This window comes from Mytilus trossulus, chromosome 8 (genome assembly GCF_036588685.1).
Source record: "Mytilus trossulus isolate FHL-02 chromosome 8, PNRI_Mtr1.1.1.hap1, whole genome shotgun sequence".
NCBI lineage: Eukaryota > Metazoa > Mollusca > Bivalvia > Mytilida > Mytilidae > Mytilus > Mytilus trossulus.
This window is the reverse complement of record NC_086380.1, coordinates 29,033,126-29,050,791: the sequence shown is the minus strand read 5'-3', so window position 1 is coordinate 29,050,791 and position 17,666 is coordinate 29,033,126. Positions and strand designations below refer to the sequence as shown.

At 32.3% G+C, this 17,666-nt stretch overlaps 1 protein-coding gene across 2 annotated transcripts; it reads left to right on the top strand.

Moving 5' to 3' along the window:
- The first annotated feature begins 3,409 nt into the window (after positions 1–3,409).
- LOC134680776 (zinc finger protein 12-like) lies at positions 3,410–16,741 on the top strand. 2 transcript variants are annotated; one of them, XM_063540004.1, is made up of 3 exons: positions 3,410–3,478; positions 8,826–9,858; positions 14,736–16,741. In XM_063540004.1, exons 2-3 carry the CDS (start codon positions 8,836–8,838, stop codon positions 16,446–16,448), a joined length of 2,736 nt encoding a protein of 911 aa, XP_063396074.1. In that variant the 5' UTR covers positions 3,410–3,478; positions 8,826–8,835; the 3' UTR covers positions 16,449–16,741. The 2 variants fall into 2 exon arrangements, with proteins under 2 accessions (XP_063396074.1, XP_063396075.1); XM_063540005.1 differs by having other exon boundaries at positions 3,453–3,556.
- The last annotated feature ends 925 nt before the right edge of the window (positions 16,742–17,666 follow it).

The following is a 17,666-nucleotide window of genomic DNA, read 5'->3' as shown; positions in this document are numbered from 1 at the left end:
ATATAGTTAATTTATTATTATCATAAAAAAGGTTATTTATGTCAACAAAGATGTGTTGATTTCTAGGTTGATACTCTTATGGAGGAATTTTCCACTATCAGCACTAGCATCGACAAACTCATCATAACACCAGGATTAAAGTTGTCTACGCCTAGAACTCACAAGTAACATTGGTCAACTCTTGTACACCTAAACAAAAATTATAACAAGAACCATTAAATTCTATGACTCTTTTATTAGAATCCGTGAAAAACAAACGAAACTCCTTCTGGGACTTTCAAATTCATGGTTGTAGCAAACAAAGGACTACAAGTATTGGTTGATTCTTTTTATATAATTGTATAGGAATATTACAGCGTTAATCTCGGGTGCACATCTTTAATCTTTTACCCGAATGAAATGATAAGATGCGTTTAATCTTAGAAAGTTGCTTTTTTAAACTGAAATTTACAAAAAGTGGCATAGAATAATTCGGTTTATCTAGATTAAGGGACGACCATTTGATATTCTGCAAAAGGGGGTGGGGTGGTGGAGGATTTTGAAAATAAATAATCAAGTCTTGATAATCACAAAATGAATAGTTTGTTCTGTGGTCATTTGAAAATAAATTAATAACCTTACTTTTATATAAGCTTTGGATTTCAAATATTTTGGCCACGAGCATCACTGAAGAGACATATATTTGTCGAAATGCGCATCTGGTGCAGGAAAATTGGTTCCATTAATGTTATTCCAATGTATTGGAAATGAATAACTCGGAAGATCTTTTATGTTATTTTATAATTGCTATTTTAAAGTATGAGATGGCATCAGATTCTTCATAAAATTCATCGATTTTTCAAAAAAATATTTCGTGCATACTTCCCAAAATTTTAATAATAAAAGTATAAATATTATTCAAAAATACTTGAAATGGCTGAAAATGGCTTTCATTAAATTGAGGTATACTTTCTCAGTAACACGTACCTCACTTTAATCACAGGGCCGTAACCTCATTGAGACAAATGACTCATGCAAATTTCAAAACCAAATGCTGATCTTTATATCAATTTTTTTAAACGTTCTCGGATGTATACATATAGCCCCTGTTTACTCGGGATCCATATTTCTTTTTTATCTTTAGTTTTATGTGTTCTTTTCGTCTTCTTGTTTGTCATTTTGTGTTTTATCTGTTCCAGGGTTTGTCTTTTGTTAATGATTCACTGCCCTCCTGCATTCTCTTAGTGTTGCATTCCTTTTGTAATAGAGTAATTTTGTTTTAAAATTGATCATGAGTTTTATTTTATTTTTTATGGACTTTTTTAGCTTTTTTTACAACTGTTTTAACTACTTTACATTGTATCCCAGTTAGGAGGTTGTAATTAAATGAGTCATAAAAACTTGTATATGTTTTATCACTGATAATCAGTCCCCTCTTGAATTAATTTAAAATCCACTGTGGCGGAGTCTACAAGTATTAAAAATTTAAATTCTGAATCTGAAACACCAAAAAAATATTAAAACAGAACTTGAGTTTTCAGATTAAGAAAGGGTCTTGGAAACGCCAAGAAAGTATGATTTTGCATAATTTGTTCCATAGCTTCTTGGGGCCTTCAGCAGCTCCAAAATCTTTCTTTATTTTTTTTACCATCGCTCTACTTACTGAAAGTATGTTTGGCAATACTTTAAATGAAGGTTAGTTACAGCCAACTTTAATACCGTGTATGTATGCAATAGATGTATATACAATTTGGAATTCGGAAGAGTAAATTTCTGAAGATGACGATGATTTATTCTGATCAAACGGCACATAATGACTCGACTGTATATGTATCATTTTATATAATACTAGAACACACCCGTGATATCACGGGTCCGTGACCGAATTAAAGTATTACCCTGTGATTATGACCCGTGTACATATAGCATATTTATCCTGAATACACCGTTTGGTGGTGCGCCCGTTAGATGCGGAACGTACAGATAAGGTAATAGGTAACAGGTGAATATACTATTGGTATCGGTATCGGACTCGACCCGGAACTTCTTAATTAATTGGCAATATCAATTACGTGGAAAACAAAAGGGCATGGAGTGGTGTAATTTTTAATCTACACCTTTATACTATATTAGTTATATATAAAGTAGAATTCTGTGAATCGTCGTTTTTACGTGATGACGGCTGAAAAATTGGACCTCGTAATTTTAGTATTATAGATATATAGTTGTGAAATTAAATAATCAGTTAAATTTTCCTGGGCGAGGACTTTAAAATTGATAATCTAATTGTCGAGAGTGGATAAATATCGTATTACACGAGATTTGGTGGTGGAATCTGTTTCTCTAATGATTTTCTAACGTTATGCAGGCAAACTTATTCCTTCTTTTCGAATGATCTGCAAAAAGATGTGTTCTTTCTATGCGACGTCGTCAGGCATGGTCGCATTTTTTCATGCCGTCACAATAGGAAATTCAGAGGAAAGCAATAAAATTCGACGTCACAATCGGATTTTAACCAATGAAGTACTGAGATCAAACGAACCACACGTTGATTATTTTTTTTTATACAATGGGTGCAGAAAGGGATAAATTGACGAAGAATTAGAGAAACTGTTTTCTCAGAATTAATGGTAGGAATTGCAATAGTTCATGTAACGTCACAGAACCAAAGTCGCACCGGGTTTCCAAATTAGACCTACATGTACTGAACAAAAATATCTGCGGAAATCTAAAAAGTTTCATTTAAACTAAACAATTTGAATTTGTATGATTTGAAATTATACCCATATTTTAGCATAAGTAAATATATTTAAATATGATCAAAACGTTCACGGTATATATCAACAGATAAAGGATTTATAAAAAATAAAATCTACGGAAACGATGTTCATAAAAGGTCATCTTTTTAAAATGAGCAAATAAAAAAATGTTACAAGCATCTATAAAACAACGAATAGTATAAAACATGGACTAATGTCAAATCGGTTTTTTTTAATTTTTAAAGAAATGGAACAAAGCATCTGTTGCAATTGGACAAGGATTTGAAAATTGACACTATATAAATCAGTCTAGAATTTGGGTACCCCAGTTACAGGACCACGGATCGATTGGAGGTAAATTCAGACTAATTTTTCTATAATTCAAATAATATGGATTCAAAATTAAATCGATGTAAGTAAATAGTAAATTATGATAAAAGTACAAAATAAACCAAGAATTTAAAATACTTTTGCTTGAAGCATAAAAAAAACCGTTGTTGAAAAAAATGTCAGAATAGGTGCAATTTGAGTACCCTCACGTGACATGATTTTTTCAATTTGTTAAAGTAAATAATTAACGTCCGTTGTACAACTATTATATCATTTTCTTTTGGGTTCATAATTAGTTTTACGTCTAAATGATTCTATGAAGATACAGACTCCCCAAGTGATATAAGTCTGTAAACCGGAAATGTAAGATTTTTAAGGATGGAAGCTAAAACCGAAAAAATTATCCCAAGGTAGTGTCATGACTGAAATACAATCATCTATCGTTTTAAACACTATAATAACAGTCAAAACATGCTAATGAAGATTAAGTACAAGGAAACCTCGAAAATTTTTATGAGCTCCTTTTTCTAGTTGATAGTGGGTCCTGATCGAGGGTTATCACAGAAAAATAACAAACATTTGTTTTTGTGGACTCAAAAATCAAAGGACTGAAAAACATAATGATCTTCTTCTTCTTCTTTAGTTACAGAAAACCATCAACATTTTGAAGATTACATTCTGGCGCGTGCCTGATTGAGGTTGCTTTTAAAATTAATTTCAATTTTTCTTTATTTTTAAGCTTTGAACTTTTATGATAATGTATGTTACACTGTTTCAAAGGGACAATATATATTTAGTTTAGTTTATATGTATATAAGTTCTAATGATATTACTATTGTCTTTATGAGGGGGGATAGGACCTTTATCGGGAATCCAGGATCGGGTGTTTTTAAGCTCGGGATTTCGGGATTGACCCTTTTGGGATCCAGGAATTATTTTTTTTCAGATGTGGGGACGCCGGGATTTAATTTATTTGAATTCCGGACCTTGGGAAATCGTGTTTTTAAGCCCAGGATTTCGGGATCAGGACCCCACCTACATGTATCCCCCCTCCTTTATGCTTACATGTATGTAAAAATGTTTACTTAACTATAGAAAGATATACATGATAAATAACAGTTCATTATTTGTTAATTTGTATCCGGTCGTTCTGGCCCAAAACCTATAGAAAGATATACATGATAAATAACAGTTCATTATTTGTTAATTTGTATCCGGTCGTCCGAACCCCCCCTTGAAAACAAATAAGCACTATTAAAGTCAATGTTCTGTTCGAATTGTGACTGTTAAAGTCGAGTTTGTGAGTCCAACGACCCCCCCCCCCTGGAAATTCCTGGCTACGGGCCTGAGATGTGATAAAAAATCAAAAGCTTAACACCCAAAACAAATGGATAACAACTCATACATATCATGCATATGTTTACTCAATAGTCTTGAAAACTTGTAATGAAAACATAATCAATTCAACATATAGTTGTTTCAAACTCATCTAATGAAAATATTCGTCAAAGGCAAACTTTTTTTTTACTGTTCACCATCACCTTTTACATGTATAATCTTATTAATTTCATAAACTTTTATCAGTGATTTACAATTCATATATCTTCATAATAATACTTTTAATTTGGGCCGGATCAACTTTAGATATGGGGCCAGATCCACTTGGGCTTGATTGATTTTGGGCTGGATTGACATGAAAGCTTGCCAATTTTGCAAAGTACACATGTATTATTACAGAAAAAGATATGCCTGTATTAACCATGATACATGTAACTAAAGGGTGTTTTCACAGCTTTTCTATATCACTCCAAAGCACTTGCTCAGATATATATCATGGTTAATTACAATGTATTTTTATTCAGTCAGGGGTACTGCTTGTACAAGTAACTTTAATTTACTTGAAGAAGTAAAAAACACATATAGACATATAATATAAAAAGGAAGATGTGGTATGATTGTCAATCAGACAAATGTTCACAAGAGACCAAAATGACACAGAAATGCACAACGATAGGTCACTGTACGGCCATCAACAATGAGGAAATCCCATACGGCATAGTCGGCTATAAAAGACCCGAAATGACAATGTTAACAATTCTAACAAGACAACTAACAGCCTTGTCTATATATATATATGTATATATATATAAACATGATAATAGATTACAGATAATGTGTGTTGTGAACATTATTTCTAAACAACGTTGTACAGTTTCCCGGATTTTGCAAGCTGATGACGTTGATGAGTACTTTTGTTTTGGAGACGTTAGACACGGGGTGTGGTGAAGGAAGGACACGAAAAGAAAGGATTTTATAGTATGCTGTATTGAAGTGGTTTATAGAATATAGAGCTCCAGTGATTTAATACATCGGTCTGGCTTGTTATTATTCGTATATATTCAAATGAGCAATCCTTGGACATACTCTTAACTTTTCCGTCAGAAGAACTGTTCCATAGCATAGCATATATTTACAGACTTTATTCAGATTACTATTAAGTATTCAGGAACTGTGACATTTTATACCGATTTGTGATCATAATTTTATATGTGTTAATTAAATCATCATTTTCTACAACTTTCTCCGTTATCTCAAATATTTGTAGCTGAACATTATAATTCTATTTTCGATATTTGTTTATGAAAAGAATCCACCGCTCGGACATTCCTCTTTTCATAACAATGTGTATGCCACTGTACACTTGATTCGAGTAACATACAGTTATGAACTTATGATACTCCTTATTTTAAAGGGGCACTAGCTACAAGATATTTTATTGGCACATTCATTAATGAAATTTATGCATATATAGTGAAATAATAATTTGATTTTAGCAGCCAGTTTGGTCAATTTTGTCAAAATAAGCTAAAAAAAAAAAACACCAAACATTGATTAAGAATTATTCAACTGCAAGTGAATAACATGTGATCAGTATACATGTGTAAAGTTATTTAAAGGAAAAGAATGTCAACATTGAAAGTGAAACAAAGATAAATCGTTTGATTGACTGATTCGATAGACAAAAAATCATTCTTATACAGGTAAAAATTATCTATAATATTAAATCAAATAGACCTGGAATAATCCAATAGCACGAGTTTGCTTAATCTATTAATATCTATAATTATGTTTACCTCGCATAATATATGGTCATCAGATGACTTTAGAGGTCAACTAGATAAATTTTAATTAGATGGCGCTCAGACAAAAATACACACGAAATCAAGCTATTGATTTTCATGACTGTGCCCTCTTAATTGTTAATTTTAGACTTTTAATAGTTTTACATTGTTATAAATCGAGAATTTAATCGAAATCAGTGAACATGAATTTGACAGCTAGTGCCTCTTTAAAGGAATCAACTATAATATACAGTGTGTCAAAACTTTTTTCTTGGAACTTGCCAAATTGGCAAGCAGCTTTTCATTTCAACATATGAAATTCAAATCCCAATTGCCAGCTTGGCGAGTTTTTAAAATTTGAGCTCGCCAACTTATTCATATTTTAATGCAATGTTATAATCATTGTCAGAAATAGCTATAATCTAGTTTTTCAGAAAATTATATCAAGTGTCAGATTGTCTGGCAAAAAGCAGAAAGCAGTCAAGCATTTTTACCAAGTAAATGAAAAAAATACACTATTTATTTGTTTTAACATGTCCAATATTCATGATATTATATAAAACACTTTAATTTGATTAATGCATAATATGATACACAGTGAGTTTTTGAAATCTGTTTATCATGGTGGTCCCCGTGAAAAATATGGTGGTTCTCACTTTTATTCCTGTTACAAAATACGTACAACTGTCCTGTCCTTTGCAAATTTTGTTGGTCAAATGATAATGACTCAAATCCCTAGGACTCACCACCTTTCTAGAACTCTGTTCACATGATACATATATAAATGTTAAAATTATCTTTGATTATTGATCATGAAGTGTAAATTGTTTATGAACTAGTACCGTGAGTACATGATGACCCGTGATCATAATCTGAATGATGTTTTAGGTTATTCTTAAACAAATACTGAACCAAAAATGTTTAGCAACAAAAATGTGAAATTTTACTTTTTTTTACAAAATCATAACAACATATAATTTTGATAATAAAAAGAATGGGAATTATGACATGTCAGAAGCAACATGAATGTTTATCACTCACATTCATTAGGATTTTCTTTGTATGGAGCGCGGGAGGGTCAAAATGCCGGAATGAGTATAGTGTTCTTCAAAATCAATTTCGCAGCCATGCCCTTAAAGTGCACCAATAATGGATTGGCAGGCACGCCAGCAGCTGCCCTTAGTCAATGCACTACTCATGTGGCCGGAAAAAACTTGTCACATGTTGACGTGAAGCAAAGGTAGAGCTCCTCCCTTGACAATAGTTTTTTGGTCTAAAAAATATCGACCTATCCTTTGCAGTTGTTATTTATCGAAAACTGTTTGTTAGTCTCTAAACTGTTGCATAATGCACATTAAATCGAGACACAATGTCAGCAACACTCATTCCGGCATCAACCATTCAAAGAGCTTTCTGACTGTCATTTTCAGGGAGGCCTGGTAGACGCCCCTTGCAATTTTTTCAAAGGTGTATGTTTTTTTTCTTACCAATGGTGTGTTTCTGAACATAAGGGAAAAAGAAATTTTTGATATCGTTTAAAAAGTTAAGTTAAGGAACAGAAAGTAAAACATCATCAAACCTGAAATGGCGCGAAATCAATCACATTAGGAATAAAGTACTACTGTTTTAAAGTACAAGTAAAACTAAGGATTATATCAATGCTGTTTAATTATTTTTTTCCAGAAACAACAAATTGTGTTTTTTTTTTAAAAGTGTTGCTAAACTTTTTTGGCTCAGTATATTACATGTACAGTTCACAGAGGGAGGACATAATCTCATACTCCCAACACAAATTCTGGTGTAACACATTGTCTCTCTGTGAAGCACATTTTTCTCTCATAGAAACACCAAGTAATTACTCTAATCTGGAAAGATATTATGACTTCTTGATTTCAGGTAATTATATATAAAAATCAACAAAGCATGATTATTAGATAGTAAAATCATTTACCTTCTAACATCATTTGTTAATTATCAAAAATGTTTAGTTTGATTTATAGTTGGAGTAAAAAAATATGTAATGATAAGAATAAATAACATGAATAAAAATGTATGTAAAAAAATTAGAAATTCAATATAGATTTCTTCCTTTAGTTTTCATTAAAATATAAAAGAAAGATTGAATAAATTCAATATTATTATTCAACGTGACTGCCATTTCATGACGGGGAAACACAAGAAATGTTTATTGTAGTCAACAACTCCTGGCACACTTCAAAAGTAATTATAGCATTTAAAATCATGGTCACTGGCGGATCTAGAAATTTTCATAAGTGGGGGCCCACTGAATGCCCAAGAGGGGGCCCGCTTCAGTGATTACCTATATAAGCAACCAAATGTTTTCCCCAAAAAGGGGAGCCTGGGCCTCCACCCTAAATCAGCCTCTGACAGTGTTGGTAAGAAAGACACCAAGGTAATATACAATTCAGGAGCTTTAGGGAGAATTACTTCAATTTTCTCCCAATATCCTCCAAAGATTTGGTGATAGTTGCTGGAGTTTCTTGGTGTGACACCAAGTTTTTACACAGAGTTTGGAGTATGAGATTATATCCTGTCTGTGTGTACTGAAACATGCTATCTATAAATATATAGTAACATTATTAATAATGATTTCTCACATTATCATTTTAAATAGGTGTTGAAACATGAAAGGCAGCTTAACCATTCCTCGACACGCAGAGGACCTGACAAAATGTATGTATGGACTACAACAGGATGGTACATTCTGTGATGCAGGCCTTGAGTGCAAAGATGGGGTCATATTTGTTCATAAAATTGTTCTAATGGCATGTCGAAGTCCATACTTGAGGAATCAATTGGCGTCTGAAAGTCAAGGTACAAGAGTTTATGTCAGTCTTAAGAATTATTCATTAAAAACAGTATGCTGTTTGGTGCAGATCCTTTATACAGGACAATTAAATGTTTCCCAGGAGAATGAATTAAATTTTAGACTTTTGTGTGAGACAATAGGGCTAGACAATATAAAATCTGCTGCTGAAAATGTTAGTCAGCAAGAACAAAATATTTATGATGTCAAAAGCATAAACCAATTGTGTGCTGTTCAAGTTGAAAAGGAAATATTAAAATCCCAGGATGGGATCACAGCACTGGTGGCATCTGTCAATCATAGACCAGATGACAACTTAGTAGACAGTACAAACACAGATGATAGTTTAGAGGATCTAAACTATGGCAGAAGTGATGTTAAAGTTGATGGTGATACAGTTAAAGGAAGTCAAGATTCGGAGGTTGAAAGGGAGGCTAACAAATCTTTGGCTCCGCCTAAAATAAGAGAAACCAGAAGCCACAAGAGAAGAAAAATTTACCACCCTGATAACACTTCACAAGTAAAAGACAATGCCACCTCGGCTAACGTGGCAGAAATATTGACCATTTCAAAACAGTTGTCTGGAAAAGATGAAGCCCAGCCATCTAAACCTGCTTCTTCTTGTCTAGATCAAACTAAATCCAGTGTATGTTATTTATGTACAAAAGAATTTGTCAATGAACATGATGAAGGAGGAAATATAAAAGATCCAAGCAAGACAGTGTGTATAGAATGTATAGTTTTATGTAGTGAAGTAACCAATCATGACCAAGAGATGGGAACAAAACCAGACCAAACACAAAGTAACAACTATGAAGATGGTGGAGAAGACAGTGATAAGGTATAAACAATGTTAATTTAAACTTTTTTATACATTTTCTTTTTGAAGGCAAAGCATTTTGCCTTCATCATGTCATCATGGGTGTTGTCCTCAGAAGATTCATTAGTTTTTTGTACAATAACTTAAATGTAAGTGAATTGACATAGATCTATGAAATTTGACCAGAATGTTTAATACGTACTCACACAATGCAGGTTGGGATTGATTTTGGGGGTTATGGAACCAACAGTTTAGGAATGAGATGTCAAAAACAAGCATTTTTAAATAACAAAAAAAAAAAACAGTTTGCAGTCTTTAATTGGTATCACGTTCATCGTCATGTAATAAAGAATTTAATTGCCCTAAAATAATGGAAATAGAAAACAGCCAGTAGGTTATTGTAAAAAAAGGAGCATTCAGTCTTTCACCATCATGACCATGTTCACAAGAAATAAATTGTAATACATTTTACTGTATGTACATGTTAATTCTAAGAAGAAGAAAAAAGGTTACAGGAAGTTTTCATCTGAGATGCAGCTGTATGATTATCATTATTTTCTTTCAATTATCTAATACATAATTTATCAATATGCAATCTGTACAATAGTTATCAAAGGTACCAGGATTATAATTTAGAAGTCAAGACGCGCTTTTCATCTGCATAAGACTCTTCAATGACGCTCAAATCAAAATATTTATAAAGCCAAACAAGAACAAAGTTGAAGAGCATTGAGGATCCAAAATTCCAAAAAGTTGTGCCAAATACATGAAATAGGGATAAGGTAATCTATACCTGGAATAAGAAAATCCTTAGTTTTTTCGAAAATTCAAAGTTTTGTTAACAGGAAATTTATAAAAATGAACGCATTTTTTATATTCATGGGCTGGTGATACCCTCGTGGACGAAACGTATGGAACGCCACCACTGCCTTATGTTAATAATCAGCATTATACGCAGTGTTCACAGCATTATATGTAGTGCTCACAACATTATATGAAGTGATCACCGCATTATATGCAGTGCTCACAGCATTATATGCAGTGTTCACAACATTATATGAAGTGCTCACAACATTATATTAAGTGCTCACAACATTATATTAAGTGTTAAGTGCTTACAACATTATATTAAGTGTTCACAACATAATACGTTTTTTGTTGTATGATGAGATTGATGTATGATGAGATTTATGAATGATGAGATCATTCGGTAAACTTCGTTTTTTAGCGGAAATTACCGAATCCATAATTGGTAAATTACGGTAAATTAATGCCCAGCAAACAAATTTAAACAGTTATTATTATATATGTGATCATTAAGGCAGTATACAATATTTAAAACGGATTGAAATAAGTAAATTAAGAAGTATGATCAATTTAACCCAAGTTTATTCCACACCAGGGCATTTTAAACTTATTTTGAGGATTAGTTTCACCATATTCACAACTTAATATGTATACATATTTACTAGAACACATCCGTGATACCGCGGGTCTGTGACTGAATTAAAGAATATAACTATGCGTAAGCCTTATTTTAGTATTGGTATTGTCATCTGATAAAGTCATGCCGATTATAAGATGAATTTTTCTCTGCTTTTAACATCTTTCTGTTTGAACCCGTCGACCTGGAACTTGTCAATTTAATATTGGTATTATTGATTTTACAAGTACCCGCCCACATGCACGTTCACTCTATTTTCTTGTTAGATCATATGTATTTATATTTCTACCCATCTAATGAGTTAATATAAAAAAGAAGATGTGGTATAATTACCAATGAGACAACTATCCACAAAATACCAAAATGACACAAACATTAACAACTATAGGTCACTGTACGGCCTTCAACAATGAGCAAAGCCCATACCGCATAGTCAGCTATAAAAGGCCCCGATACGACCATGTAAAACAATTCAAACGAGAAAACTAACAAGCCTTTTACAACTGATTTTCATAGTTCGTTCTTATGTTGTTCTGTTACGCCACTGTCCCAGGTTAGAGGGAGGATACCAACATCCCGCTAACATGTTAAAACCCGCCACATTTTGCATATATGTGGCCGTCCCAAGTCAGGAGGAGCCTTTATTTCAGTGGTTGTCGTTTGTTAATTAATGTGTTATATACATGTTAGTTTTTCGATCGTTTGTTTGTACATAAATTAGGAATATTTTTCGTTTATCATTTCGGGGCCTTCTATAGCTGACTATCCGGTATGGGCTTTCCTCATTGTTGAAGGTCGTACTGTGGCCGTTTAGCTGTTTAAAATTTCTGTGATGTCATTTTGTCTCATGTGGAAAGCTGTTTCATTGGCAAGCATACCACTTTTATATATATACATGTATGTACCGTGCAAACTGACGAACAAACGTAGTAAACGTTTTATTCATCCCCACAAACTCAATTTTCATAAGAGATGATAACTTTAAATGAAAATGTTAAACAGGGTCTTGAAAGGGTAAATTTTTCTATGAAAGTTTGAATTTTTATATAAGACTGCTGATCATATTTAGAAGACAATCTTAGTACTTGCCGTGCTAAAAAGCTTGTAAAAAAAATGGAATAATTGATGTAAAGTTATGTTTAACACCTACAGTGAAATGCTTTAAACTGCATTTTCCATATCTGTTAGATACTTATTCATGTAAAAATGCCAAATTCTGAAAATCGAGGCCAAAAATGACTCTATCATGACATATATAAGCTAGCGTAATATGGCACCTATGTGTTATAGAAAGCTGACTGTTTTATTTAAAAGGTAATTAAGCTTTTTAAAACTGAGTACGGACTATAAAGTGGCACCTTGCTAAATTTCTTCAGTAGGAAATGAACTCGAGAATATATCATACAAATTTTCCTACGATATTTCATTAAATAAACTTTTTATTATTTAACTTACATTTTGCCATTCATATTTCTTACGACGAACAGAACTACTTCAATCATTCACCTCTCAGTTTCATCTTTTCCTTACTTATTTCAATCAGTTTTAAATATTGTATGCTACCTTATGATAACATGATTTTAATAACTTTTTACATTTGTTTGCTGGGCATTACCGTAATTTACCAATTATGGATTCGGTAATTTCCGCTAAAAAACGAAGTTTACCGAATGATCTCATCATTCATAAATCTCATCATACATCAATCTCATCATAAAACAAAAAACGTATAATGTTGTGAACACTTAATATAATGTTGTGAGCACTTAATATAATGTTGTGAGCACTTAATATAATGTTGTGAGCACTTAATATATTAATGTTGTGAACACTTCATATAATGTTGTGAACACTGCATATAATGCTGTGAGCACTGCATATAATGCTGTGATCACTTCATATAATGTTGTGAGCACTACCTATAATGCTGTGATCACTTCATATAATGCTGTAAACACTGCGAATAATGCTGATTATTAACATAAGGCAGTCATGGCGTTCCATAGAAACGTCCACCAGCAGTGGCATCGACCCAGTGGTGTTAATAGTTATCAAAGGTACCAGGATTATAATTTAGTACGACAGATGCGCGTTTCGTCTACATAAGACTCATCAGTGACGCTCACATCAAAATATTTATAAAGCCAAACAAGAACAAAGTTGAAGAGCATTGAGGATCCAAAATTCCAAAAAGTTGTGCCAAATACAGCTAAGGTAATCTATACCTGGGAATCTGGGATAAGAAAATCCTTAGTTTAACGAAAATTCAAAGTTTTGCAATGTTTTGTACATGTTGTAAACAGAAAATTTATAAAAATGACCGCATTATTGATATTCATATCAGCACAGAAGAAGTGTTGACTACTGGGCTGGTGATACTTTCGGGGACAACACATGTACTCTGTTAGTTTGATTCTTGTTCAACAAAATTCAATGACTACTTTTGAACAATTTCAAGCATAACAAATACATGAAATAGAAGACTAATATAAAATTAAACAAGTTAAACGCCATGAAAATGCTTTGCTGAGTTTGATACGACCGCACATATCAAACCGCGAACAGTTGAGGCACATTTGAACACCATATTTAAGCAGATGTTAAACAAATGTGTTAATCATCTATCTAATGGAAATGCATCATATATTGCATATTCGCAGTTAGAAACCATGTTTGTTTATCATGTTAACACAATAAGGAATGGGCAATTTAATTTGCTTTTGATTTAGAATGGGAAGAAATTGTGATTGAGATTAAAATTTTCGTTTGGACCTCTTGCTTTGTTAACATTTTCATTTGCATCAAACATGTTTCAATGGTAAGATTTTTTTTTAAATTTCGAGACCAGAATAAATCTTTCTAAAATCTTCCATGCCATCCAAGGAAATTAAGATTTTGATAAATTTCAGGATAATTATAAAATTGTCTTGATTTTAAAAGCAGGTAACAACAAATTACCTTTAAAAAAACTAATGAATAACTTTCTCAAATTTATTTATGGCTAGCCTTAACAGAGCGACACAGGCTCCTTGTAGCATCTTGTTTATTTTTAATCACGTTTGAGTTGATTCCTTCTTTCCACTTTTAGAAATGAGTTTTACCAGTGAGGACACCTGTTATATAAAAATACTGCCCTTGGGTGAAAGTGATGTGATCGATAAATTATCACATTTTTTACAAATCTTTCAGGGCCTTATAAACACTTTATTATTCACGTGTGCACTATTTTGTAAGAATGACACGAATTGTAAAAAGATAAAGTGGTCATTTAAGATAGTTGACAAATATTAATGACTTAAAAGTTAAATTGGGCTTATTTCCTGATATTGCAATAACGGCTTTAAACGTTCATTTGTTTTTTTAAATTGAAAAAAAACATCACTTACATTTAAGATCTGCAAGAATAAATTGTATTTGAAATATTTTAAATTTTCGAGTTTTTTTCTGATTATAGGGTAGTGTTGATTTGGAAGAGGAATGTTTAATCACAACTTGTGAAGAAGGATCACCACTTCCAGACCACATTTCCTTAGAAGAAGCTGACTGTGATCCATTACCATGGTTACAAGAACAGATAGTCAATGAAATAAACGATGAAATATCTGATGAGACCTATCAAGAAAAGTTATGGCATTGTAAAAAGTGTGAATTTTCTACAGGTGATAGTAAAGAACAAGAGAGACACCGAAAACGCCACTCTTACCTCGAACAAAAACTCAGAATGTCTAAACTATGTAAACATAAAAAATACCCGTGTGATGACTGTGGAAATGAATATAAAACTGAATGTGGCTTGATTCAACATAAAAAATTAGCACATTCGGATAAGCCTATATTGAGATGTGTACTTAGAGGATGTAAATCACGTTTCGTGGAAGAATCTGCTTTACAAAAACATTTGTTATGGCACAAATCACAAGGTGTCCTGAAATGTAGGAAATGTGCACAGATATTTGTACTAAAGGGTTCACTGAAAATACACGAGGATTATTGTGTCAAAAGATTAATGTTTCGATGTGACATTTGTAATAAAATGTATAAAGCCAAAGAAACTCTTTCCAAACATATGAAAAAATTTCATTTTCAGGAGGTTAAAGGATTCAATTACAGGGAATCTGAAGTTGATCAGAATAAAGAAGCAAATTTACCAGTCGAGAAAACAAATTTAGAAACCACGATGGAAGAGTTTAATACTGATAATGTTGAGGAATTTGTTGAACGAGTGAATGCAATTTTACTTACTCAAGAGAATGAGAACAAAATAAGGCAGACACAAGACATTTACAAATGTAAAAGATGTGAATTCTCAACAGAAGATAAGACACAGTATATTAAACATAGAAGACACCATTCTTACCTTTTTAGCAAGCAAAAGACTGCGGAACTCCAATCACATATTTTTGGTGATGGTGATGTTACTTATGATGACATTTATAATGATAATGATGATGAAGATGACGAGTATGTTGATGATGAGGAAGAGGGGGAGGATGGGGAGATTGATGGTATTGACAAAACGTTAAACAAGGCTATAAATAAGAAAAAAAAGTCAAAAGTTTATAAATGTGAGAAATGTAATTTTTCAACGAAAGATGATAAGGATTATGAAAAGCATACACGCCTTCATCGTAATTTAGAACGGAAGGAAACACATGTTATTTGTAGATATTGTGGGTTACGCTACAGCAACATGCAAGGACTGAAGAGACATGAGCTTACTACTCATTCCGAAAAATCGTATAAATGTAAGGTTAAATCCTGCATTGGTGTATTTAAGTATAAACATCAATTAGAAAAACACATATTGAATCATAGAACAAGAGGTCTTTTGGCATGCAAGAAATGTAACAGGAAATTTCTTTTTAAAAATCAGCTAACCAATCATGAAGATAAATGCATAAGGAATATGACAGCAAATAAACAATCACAGTGTCACTTATGTGGAAAACAGTTTGGGAGAAAAAGTGAATTGGCAGTGCACATGAGAAAACATAATGATGGACTGTTGGATTGCTATTGTGGTAAAACATTTGACAATATTATAACTCTTAATCAGCATAAAAAATGTCATAGTGATCCTATGCTTAAATCTTATTATGAAAAAGAGGTTTCCGAGGAGAGTGCAGATAGTTCAGATTCAGATGAAATGGAAGATAGCACATATTAAGGAGGTAGACCTAGGTAAAGGGAAATAACTCTTAAAATCATCAGTACGTTTGTGTCAACCATTTTCATAAATATATTCTAAGCTTCTAGGTTACATAGATTATTTCCAGTCTGCTTCAGGTAAATGCTTAAAATTCAATGATGATACTTGACTTTTATAAACGCATAACTGATTTAAAGGGTTATCTCCCTGAACCAAGGCCTACCCTCTTAAAATTGAATTGTGCAAAGTATATTCGAAAAGTAATGAACCAATGAAAAAAGTATCTGAATAATGGAAATAAAGAGTGACTTATACATTTTATAGAACATGCTTTATATTTTCACAATTTAACATTGATTCAGGAAGAAGTGTCATTAAATTGTGATAATAAAAACAACATAAAATAATGAAATAAAATAAGTTAGATGTTAGTTAGGAATTTTGGCAAGACATGCTTAACATTGGCATTGAATGAATTAAATCTCTGATATACTGTAAATTCAGAAATTATTGCGATGTTTTTATTGTTGAGAAAAATGCGAAAGGGTTATAATCACATTAATATGATTAATGTAAACTTGCAATTTGAAATTTGTTGTATGAACTACAAACGATTTTTCTCAATATCACAAATATTTAGATCGCATTTTAATCTAATGGCAAATTGGCAATAACAAATGCAGGCAATAATATTGGAATTTTCTGTAGCAAAATGTAGATAATAATTAGTGACATTTATTAATCTGAAGTATATATAGACACACAAAACAAACAAAAAAATCCCAACAAAGAAAGTTCAAATTCTATGACGTATGTTTACATGTAAGAATTTTTTTTTGTCTAGTCTGCGACTTATGTCACATAAACCTTATTAGACATAGGGAGAGTGATCTGGGGATGGTAGGTGCACGACAGTGTTGAAAAACTTTTCAAGGACTTAATATTTCCGAAGTAATTGAGTTAAGTCCCAAAAATACAGAATTCCGAGGAAAATTCAAAACTGAAAGTCCTCAATCAAATGACAAATTCGAATGATAAAACACATCAAACGAATGAACAAAACTGTAGATATAGTCCTTATGTTATAAAGGTTCTGTCTGTCATTTGTCCGTATGTTAATGGTTCATATTAATTTGGTGTAAAAAATGGTTGTAAGTTGATCTTGTCAAATTGGCTTACAAAGCTGTTCAACTTCATATTTTATTTGATCCTATTCAACTTTGTCTCTGTCTATCT